Source organism: Cryptotermes secundus, unplaced genomic scaffold (assembly GCF_002891405.2).
Source record: "Cryptotermes secundus unplaced genomic scaffold, Csec_1.0 scaffold618, whole genome shotgun sequence".
Classification (NCBI taxonomy): Eukaryota; Metazoa; Arthropoda; class Insecta; order Blattodea; family Kalotermitidae; genus Cryptotermes; species Cryptotermes secundus.
Window position 1 is genome coordinate 396907 of NW_019734973.1, and position 10562 is coordinate 407468.

The 10562-nt window shown below is 43.1% G+C and overlaps 1 protein-coding gene across 11 annotated transcripts in view; it reads right to left on the bottom strand.

Moving 5' to 3' along the window:
* LOC111869151 (trafficking kinesin-binding protein milt) overlaps positions 1 to 10562 on the bottom strand; it is a 179145-nt gene that overhangs the window by 37793 nt on the left and 130790 nt on the right. The window contains exon 1 of one of the 11 annotated variants that reach the window (XM_023860401.2): positions 6742 to 7584. The exons of the other annotated variants lie outside the window; for them this stretch is intronic. Within the exon in view, the coding sequence (XP_023716169.1) occupies positions 6742 to 6979 (238 nt within the window). The 5' untranslated portion in view covers positions 6980 to 7584. Of the gene's footprint in view, positions 1 to 6741; positions 7585 to 10562 lie in introns of those variants that run through there. 11 annotated transcript variants of the gene reach the window in all.

Sequence of the window (10562 nt, forward strand, 5' to 3'; positions counted from 1 at the left end):
AGGGTTGCATTATTTGAAAACTCCTTCTCGTGCAACGGGACTACAAATTTCAGGTTGATTCTGCTTACGTCACGTCTCACATTAATGTAAATCGTTAAACACGAAGAGAAGGTTTGCTACAACCAAGCCTTTACAGCACAGTGGATATAGCTTGTACCTCTCACTATCACCTTAAAAACTCCGCACTTTTCCATTGTTCATGAGATTCTCACAATAAACTAAGATTACTTCTCTAGAGCAGCATTTACCGACCGATCTTTATGACTGAGACGTACTGTGTTCTCTCAGACATATGAACTGAACTGTGAATTGATCTTCTGCACTGGAGAATTGTGATCCTGTTTACTATTTACACAAATAACATTATCTTCGATTATAGACTGAATACTAATTTGCAAATCTATCTTAGAGAGAATGGGATGGCATGGATTGGATTCATCTGGCTCAGGATAGGGACCAGAGGAGGGCTCTTGTGACCACGGTAATGAACCTTCGGGTTCCACAAAATGCTGGGAAGTTCTTGAGTAGCTGCAGAATTGGCGGCTCATCGAGGATGGCTCAGCTCCATGAGTAAGTAAGTATGTTCATACGTGCGTCTCAGCCAAAAGTTTTAAAACAAAATCAACTCGAGATAAATTAAAGCATATTACACGCAGTCTCAAATTCTGGTTCAGTAATGAGTAGATCGAAGCACATGTGCCCAATTGTGAGGCCATCATACATTCGAAACAGGCCTCTGCCGAAACTTTATCCTGCAAAATTGAGATCAAGTATGAGTTGCATTGGCGGGGTTGGGAGCACTCTTCATATCAAATATGAAGCTTGTGCTGAATACAGCGCACAGAAGATTAATCCAGCTATAGCCTACAATACCAAAGCTGAAGTTCCGCGGTTAAATAAGGGAGGTGGGTTAACATTATACAAATCCGTATTAAGATCTATCTTTGGCCACGCCATAGCTCAAGCGGTTAGTTGCTGGCTTCCCACCGCGGCGGCCCGGGTTCGACCACGGGACTGGTCAAGTGGGATTTCTGGTGGACAAAGCGGCGCTGGGGCAGGTTTTCTCCGAGTATTTCGGTTTCCCCTGCCAATCTTCAGTCTACCAATTGTTCCACAATCACTCTCACCTATCATCTGGGGCTGGTACAATAGGCCAGAAGTGGCCGCAGTACAAGAGACTTAGTCCCACCACAGTAGCAATAAAAAAATAAGATCCATCTTAAACTATGCTGTGCCGGTCTGGTGCTATATCTGAAGTTATGTAATGCTTCCAACATACACGTCTGAAAATCGTATCCAAACTATCATGGAAGATGACCATAAAACACCACATAATAGGGACCAACGATGGACACCATTCAGGAATTCATTAAGTGTGTGGCCAGAGGCCTGTACGCCTGAAGTCTGATGCTCACCAATCCGACACTATAACACACAGCGTAACATTACCCGACGGTAGACGACAAAGACAAAAACTCATCAAGAACAAAGAGGGCGATCTCATCTGGGGATTAATTAGCAGCCTACATGCGCGAGGATCCACTCCATCTGCGGAGTCAAACCTAATTTCTTCTGTTGCATTAAATCGACGGTTCACCTAAAGGACAGCGGACGAAGACTTGGAAACATACAGCCTATATGGCCTAAATATTAGTGAATGGGCGAGAAAATAACAAAATTTCTACCAAGATCTTAGTTAAATTTTGTCGAGCCTGGCCTATTTCCTCGTGGGCGACTATCTCCATGTTTTGGAAATTAATTTTCATGAATAAAATCTTCTGCAATCTCATCTATTTCATAACTAATTACACATTATGTTTCTGACACCAATAAAGCATAGAAAACATTTAGGGACTTTGTGTTCTTTTGTTTCCTGACTGAATAGAAGTCCGTACAGTGTTCTGCCCTCTCGATATAAGTTATCTTGATATCCCTGTCTTCAAGCAAACGCTGAGATGTTCCCAAGATCGAAATTGCTAATGTATGCGTCTCCTCATGCAGGCCTCCCGATTTTAATTCATTAAACCCACCAAATTAACTTTACAAATTATGCAACTCACGGCTAATAACAAAAAATAAAATAAAAATATAACGGCCCTTGTCTATAACGATTCATGAATTAATACCTAAAGCGAATTAACAGTGATTTTCTCTAAACATTCAGGCTAATGAGCCTTGCTCACGCCATAGTTAACACCCATGCACAAAAGAGATGGCTCAGGTCGTCGGCCCGATATTTCCCACCCGATCTTCTCTCTCCTTCAACCCACTGCTGATCCGGCCATCTTCTTTCGGATCTTCCACATTTCTACTTACCCAATGTCTGCACTGTGTTATTTCTTAGGTATCCTATTATCACTCGCCTCTGCACGTGGGCTCCCCGCTGCCTCCTATATTTCTCTATATCCTCTTCTCATTTTAGCCACACCAAACTGCTCTCGAATCGTGTCATTGCGCATGTGTTCTCTTTCCGTACATTATGGCAACTGACCCGAGAAATCTCACATGCTTTCCTTCCAATCTCTTATTTTCCTTACTTCTCAGAATCCAAATTTACGACCCAGACAGCAGGGCAGGTTCTGTTGCTCTTTCTAGTCTTAGCTGCGCCTCTTCTGGCGCATTAAAAAAAATTCTTCCGTTCATCTTATTAAAATAATTTAGATGATTTTCCAGGTACATATTAAGTTCCCAAATGCCTCAGCATGTTCAGTGGTCTGATTATTACACATAATTTTTGCCCAGAGTATCCTGATTGCCACATACCGTATTTACGCATGTATAGGCCGCGTGCGTGTATAGGCCGCAGCACAATTTTCAGACAGAAATTATAGAAAAAATAATTTTCTTGGAATATTACGCTGCTGCCCCGGTTTATTCCGAAATTTGGGGGGGAGGGGCACAGTAGTCGCGGAGAAACGTTCCATCCGCTCTACGCTGCTGCCCCGGTTTCCTCGATCTTTGAACACCCTGTATTACTAATTATGAATATATATATATTTTTTAAATGAAGTGTGATTTCGAATATTTCGAATATAAGCCGCACCCAAGTTTTCCTCTTGAATTTTTGGCAAAAAATGTGTGGCCTATACATGCGTAAATACGGTATTTCGTTTTGGATATCTCATATAATGAGTTGATTTTATATGTGAGATATCCCCACATAAAGAGTCGAGGCTGGTAACGGTATCAGCTCCTTAAATATGAGTATGGGCCATTCGTATACACGGTTATTAAGAAAACAAAATTCCATATTAAGGAAATAGAGTCATACCAATAATATTCATCTTACGAATAACTCGAGGTTTACCTGAAAAGTTTGTCGTATCTATAATACAGGCCTAACAAGACTGGAAAGGGTGCATTCCCTAATGTAGCACACAAAATTACCAACGTAATTCTTTAATCAGAATAATTAAATGCAAACTAATGGAAGTCTTCCATATTCAGTTTTAACAAAATCTGGGAAACGGCTTATGGGATATATATAACCTCAAGTAAACAAATTCCCACCGCGGCGGTCCGGGTTCCATCCCGGGTCTGGTCAAGTGGAATTTGTGGTGGAAAAAGTGGCGCTGGGGCAGGTTTTCTCCGAGTACTTCGGTTTCCCTTGCCAATCTCCATTCCAACAATTGCTCCACAATCACCCTCACCTATCACCTGGGGCTGGTACAATAGGCCAGAAGTGGCCGCAGTACAAGGGACTTAATGCCATCCCACTAGCAATAAAAATATGTAAACAAAGCTTCATTATACACAGATTAATATGGCTGAAAATTGAAATTTTCCATCACCCTTTGGTGGCGGATGTCTCCTACGTCGAATTTCAACAAAATCTGTGTAGAGATTTATTGAACTAAAGGGAGACGTACATTTATAACTATACGTAAACTAGGCTTTATTATAAGCCAAAGTGATTGAAAAATATAACTGCCCAGCAACTTCTGGTGGAAGTCTTTCATGTCGAATTTCAACAAGCTCTGCGAAGCGGTTTATATGATATACGAAAAAAACAATTCATGGTCGTATGTAAATAAGACTTTAATGTGGATCAATAAGAGCGAAACTCGCAAATACTCAACAACTTTTAGTGCGAGTTTCTCATGCCACATTTAAAGAAAATCTGTAAAACGATTTTGGCACCAATACTATATCACAGGGAAACTGATGACAAAGAGTGGTCTTCATTTAAGGCATTATTTTTTAATTGTAAAGAACGCAATAAGGCGATACTTTTTGCTCTGCAAAGAACGTCTATAATGCCGTTTCCTGTTTCATACCGTGGACTAGTATGGAACACCCTTTTAAGGACATGAAATTTACTCCGTACTGTCGCCAATACGTACTGCAACCAAGGATGTTAAAATGTCGTGGAAGTATTTAGGTGGCGTTTTTCACCCTTTATAAAATAAATGAGTAACCTTATACTTCTTAATTTTAATCTTTTTTCTTCCCTGAATATTTAGCTATTAAACCCTATACATCGCGATTGTGACATGTACACCAGCGGACCCAGACGTAAGCCATTTAGTCCCGTCTACCCATTTTATTTAGTTCTTTCCCAATAAAACAGTCTATCTAAATGCGCCAAGCATCACAGCTTAGCGGTCACAATTCCTGCTTCGTGTTTGGACGAGGCAGGTTCGATTTCCGCCACCGGAACAGGTTCATGTGACATCGTATGCTTCTTCAGTAACCCAGACATACCGTATTTACGCATGTATAGGCCGCACATTTTTTGCCAAAAATTCAAGAGGAAAACTGGGGTGCGGCTTATATTCGAAATATTCGAAATCACATTTCATTTAAAAAAAATATATTCATAATTAGTAATACAGAGTGTAATACTCCTGAAATAATATTCCAAGAAAATTATTTTTTTTATAATTTGTCTGAAAATTGTGCTGCGGCCTATACATGCGTAAATACGGTATCTTAAGACAACGCCTCAAAACGGTCTATAACCACCTTTGAGTTTATCCCACGAAATCTTAGTTTGATAATTCATATTAGATAAAGTGCATATATATAAACATATTAGTCATTCAACAGCCAATTACTCGTAGAGGAACATTTTTTATTAATTTGTAATAACGTGAAGATAAATTAAGCCACAAGATACGAGTGTTTCTAATCGCAATCTCTCATTTCAGCGCGTTTACTTAGAAAAGTTAAAAAAAAAAAAAACTGGGCCAATTAGCTTCATGAAATCGGACAAAAGTAACGGACATTTTATATGAAGACATATTAGCTTTTGTATAGTTAATTTTAAACCGGAGGACATGAGAGATGATGGGTTCAATTGAACTTTTCGCACTTGTCACGAAACCCGGTCTGAATAAATTAACACATATCGTCAGGCTATTAATTTACACGTAGTACAGTTTTCATTGCATTCCTATAAATACATGCTTCTTTATCAAAATCTGGTCATTGGGTGAGACCTAAGGTAGCGATCACGGTAACTATTAATATTACTATCTTCTGGGATGCGACGCCGTGTAGTCTGATACGTCATTACCAACGTTCCAGCAAAACCCGCTGCTCTGTCTTCCGAGTACAGGCGTAACATATGCGTGAACACGAAATGGTAGGAACAAAGGAAGACGGAAGATCAACAAGGCCCTCAGCAAGCCAACAGTATAGGTTTCCAAGGACACAGGGAATGCGAGAAATAATGATTATCAGTTCTCCCATTCAGTATGCCCTGCGAAAATTATCCTTTACACCGTTCTTATATCTAGTGGCTCGCGTAAGGCCCCAGACCCGGACCGCGCTATTTTCATCCATGCTCATCACACTCTTCTATCCTGAAGATGGAGACAGCATGCTCGTCTGAAATACTTGCAACGATTTACCAGACTACACGGATTCACATCCCAGAAGACATTAATCTTTAGGGCCTTTGATTTTTTTTCCGATCTAGAAACAATATATACTTTACACATTTGATTACATAACTTGGACGGGAGATACATTCATGTCAAGATAGCTACGTCGCAGGAACACACGACCAGACATGCCTGTATGTATGACCACAGCGGACCTGGAACCTTCCGTTCCGGCGTTCCAGGAGACCAAGACATACGATCTTTATACGACGCAGCCACTGTAAGAGTACTTTCGTCACTTAAATTCAACATAGAAGTAAATAACCAATTTAAGTAAGGGGCACGCGGTAGCGTAGTTGGTTGACGCACTAAGCTACAAGCCGAAAGGACATGGGTTCAATTCCCGATGATGTCATTGGATTTTTTAATTGACATAATCCTTCGAGCAAAATATGGTCCTGGGGTCCACTCAGCCTCTAAGAGAAATGAGTACCAGGAAGATTCCTGGGGGTAATGGGCGGCCGGCGCGTAAGGGTGACAACCTCACCGCCATCTGTGTGCCGAATGTCTAGAAAACGTGGGAGCCTCGACCTCTCACACCCCTATGAGCCTTCACGGCCTGTTACAGGGACAGCTTTACTTACCCAACTTAAGAGATTGCTCGAAAAGTGCATTTCAATCCCTGTTCTGTGGCCAAGTAACGACAGATGTTAACAACCCCGCTAAATACGGGATGAATGTGTTCAACACTTACAAACCAGACCCTCGGTACTTTTATACCTTCAGTAACACATATTAGTATCCTTGCGGCTCTTCTTATAAGAATACTTGCATTCGGTCATATTGTAGCCCCAGGGCGAAAACGAATACTGCATAGCTAGTATGATTCCGGCTTTGTCTTGATGCTGCTTACCTTCCAGAATGAGATCGTCATCAAGGGAATTTGGTTCCGTAGAATCGCCCCTTCCATATTCGGGCACTACTGGGAGCTCCTCATCATATTCATAGGGATCTTCCTCTTCCTCAACTTCCACCCGTGTCTCCTCCTCTTCCTCCTCGTCATCCGGTGACACGTCCAGGTCGTCTTCCTGCTGCTGAACAGCATCATCGAATTCCATGATAGGGTAACACAGACGACAAGATGACGCCATCACCGTGCCCTACCACACCTCAACAACGCTGCCCTTGACACAGGAACACTAACCCATTCCAAAAATTCGTGTAATTGTTACGAATTCTCACCAAATTGAAACTAACGCGGAACTGGTTCTTTCCCGCGCCATTTGTAGAGAACCGATACAGAAAATTCAAAACGAACCCTTCGTTAAAAAAAAAAGTAAAGTTTCTCTCAAGGCGACTACAATTGCACGGGTTCTTTAAATACTTAGCAAAAGAACCACATGAAAAACAAGTACTGTCAAGAGCACATGCACTGTGTTCTGAGCAACTGGCCTTAACGAAACAGAAGAACAAACAGACGGTCACTCAAAAAAAAAAAAAGCCGAACGTTCATATTCGCAGAACCATAGAGCGGGTTCTCGTGGCATTAAGACGGGGAGTAGAACTCGACCATTCCGAGCGCGACAGTACACTGAGTCAGTTCCTCTCTTCCGCGGCCATATCCACCTTCTACTCGAGCCGCTCCTTGGAGCAGCAACACTCTCGTTGCAAGTCACTTAACCAGTCAACTGAAAGAAACGTTCTGGCGCAAGACCTACCGTATCTTATCTACCTGCAGACATTAGTACGTCAATACCAGGCGACTGTGTCCGCAAACCTGACCATAATATGCAACTGTCACATGGCACATCTACAATTATATGAAACTGTCATACGCGTATTGCATGGTAGTCCTTTCGCGCCCGCCTCCCCCCCCCCCCTTCTTCAGAAGTAAACAGTGCGCGCGGAAAGGACATAGCACTCTTCAAGCTGAAAACTTCAAGCAGCCGATGATAGAGGCAGTGCGTTCTAGGGCGCGTAGTCATGTACCACTCGAACTATGATGACAAATTCGAAATTCGCTCGAGGGTTGCATTATAGCATTGTTGTGTTGCCTTGTGTGGGCACAGATCCCACCCCACGACGGCTAGATCTCCGGTAATATCTTAGCTTCATGATATCGAACAGGCCACATGGCCTAATCGGCTGTATCCGTAATAGCATTAGTACAATTTCTATCCTCTCTTACAATAAGTATGAAACGATCCCTACCCGAAATCATTACTCCATTCGTGAGTAAAGAGGCGTGAAGTTAAAGATCCACGTATTGACTGCAGCATTACATGGAGGATCCGCCAGCCTTCACTGCCGGGAAAGTAAGAGCATTGGGCGAAGAGACTAAAGCGTCCTCCAGAGAAATTCTGGTCATGCTAGTGAAAGCAAAATTTGACAGCTTGCCTATAGGAATCCAGTCCTGGACATCAGACTTGACACATATCGCCTTGCTCCCTGTTGGATGATGATTTCAAGACTCCTTTCGCGTGGCTACGTAAAAGCATGGGGGGGGGCGCCTTGCTTCACGGCAATAATGGGATAGCAGAACTTCAGTTAAAAAAGCAGCTTGTGCTAGGGACCACTTTTCAGTAAACTGAAGTTGAGGGTCCGACAATGTTCGGACTGACGGACACGCTGAAAATCGGACCGAGGTACAGCAACTTTGAATATGCTGCAGCAATTCCTCTGTAGCGTACACCGGTGAAGAGTGTACCACAATTTGTATACGTCCCAAAAGGAAATAATGAAGGGGATTCTGGTCTGGTGAACGACTTGGTCACGATACTAGTCATTGCTTTCCTATACATCGCCTCGTGTACGTAGTCTCAGGGTAATTTACGGCGGCGTGACTGAAACGGGTTAGGGCACCATCGTACATGAACCATAAGTTTCGTCGAATATCCAACGGGACAGTGCCCAATAACTATGGCGAACTGTGTTCAAAATAAATGACGGTAAGCAGTGACAGTGAGCCCATGAGGCAAAACGTAATCGGCCTATGAAAGTCTCGAACAATACCAGTCTAACGGTTAACGGAAAACTGCTGGAGATGTCCGGACTGGATTGTATTGTGTGGGTATACGCCACTCCAAAAGTGCATGTTCTAAGGAACATATTCTATAGGCCGATCCTTCGGAAGCCTGATTCGTTGGTGAAGGGAACTCGGATGCTAAAGAAGGGATCTTCACCATGCTGTCGAACAATTCGTGGCGTGGGAGGAAATCAGGACCGCCTCTGTGGTCTAGTGGTAAGAGTTCCTGCCTACAGATCCAGAGGTCCCGGGTTCGATTCCAGGCGCTACCATATTTTCTGAGAAGTAGTGGGTCTGGAACGGGGTCCACTCCGCCTCGTGAGGATAACTGAGGAGTTACTTCAAGAAAATAGCGGCTCCGGTCTAGAAAACCAATATTAACGGCCGTGGGGATCCGTTGCGCTGACCAGATGACACACTCTATCCGCAAAAGCTGGCACTAACTTCGCGCGACAAGCGGCGGTCGCTCGGTCGGTATAGTTCACTTGCGGACTACATGCCACGGAGTTTGTTTTTGGGAGGAAATCAGGCGGACTTGGAGAGTTTGTATCCGTTACCCGTTAGGGTACAGCAACTGTTCTCGCAGAACTCACCAAACTGTCATGCGTGCCACATGTTCGGATGCAGCACTCGATGAACGCTGGTAAGGAAATTTCCAGTATGCGGTTTTCCACAAAAACTGCTCGTGCAATCCTCCGTATTCCGTGATCTACAGCAGAAGTTGGAACAGCATCGGTCTCCCTGGCGTGAAATGAATGGAGTGAAACGTGAGTGGGTCCGGAAGTCCACGCAGAGGATATGTATGTAAGCATACAACCTTACAGCTGCTGCACCATTACCACGGGCTACATCGAGAATTAATGCATATCTGCGTGTTCTTGCAATGTGTAATTATCCGTTTTAAGCAGTTACAAAATTACTACGACAACGAAGGAACGGCAATTGACACAGTACGAACATTTCACTGGAAATGTACGTTTGGTGTCATATGCTAATGTACTGGTCTACTATCATTCTAAACATGACCGTGTGTTTCAGCGCTGACCGGAGAAAGTGGCAATAATAAAAGGGTAGTGGTTATACACATCCTACACTCTCAACTCCAGCTTCCTCCAAAGGTAACCGTAGCTTAAGTTTCTCTTGCAACGGAAGTTCCGGTATCCTACCTTTGCTGTGAACACCTTTCAATGGCTCTTGATTCGTTTATATAAGTTGTTTCGACTGTTTTGGGCCATAGCACTCTTCAATTAACTGGTCAATTTCTGGGGCATCCGGTACAGAGACAGGCAATGAATTCTCTTTGGCAAAGGTACATACTGGAATACCGACTCATGCATACCTGCCACTGCCGTTTCCTGCTGCCATCTATTGCTTTTATTCGTAATTACTGCCACCTCTCATTGTTATTATACAGCGACAGAGCGGCAGCAAACCTAATACAATGCTTCAGATTGCGGGTTCTGGCTCTAACGTAGCGATTGTGCACAGACATTGAGGAATGAACCTAAGGTTAGAGGGTGCAGGTACATTCGGGCGGAGGGAACCCAGTATATGAACAGCGGCTTACAAATCCATAACAAGCATTCGTACTGCAGCATTATGGAATGCCGCAATCTATCCCCTCAATCAACCGCAGCAATAATATTTTAAAGCATGCCACGGTCGATTCATTTGCAATTCACAATCATCTTCCCATTAGACTTCAGTTG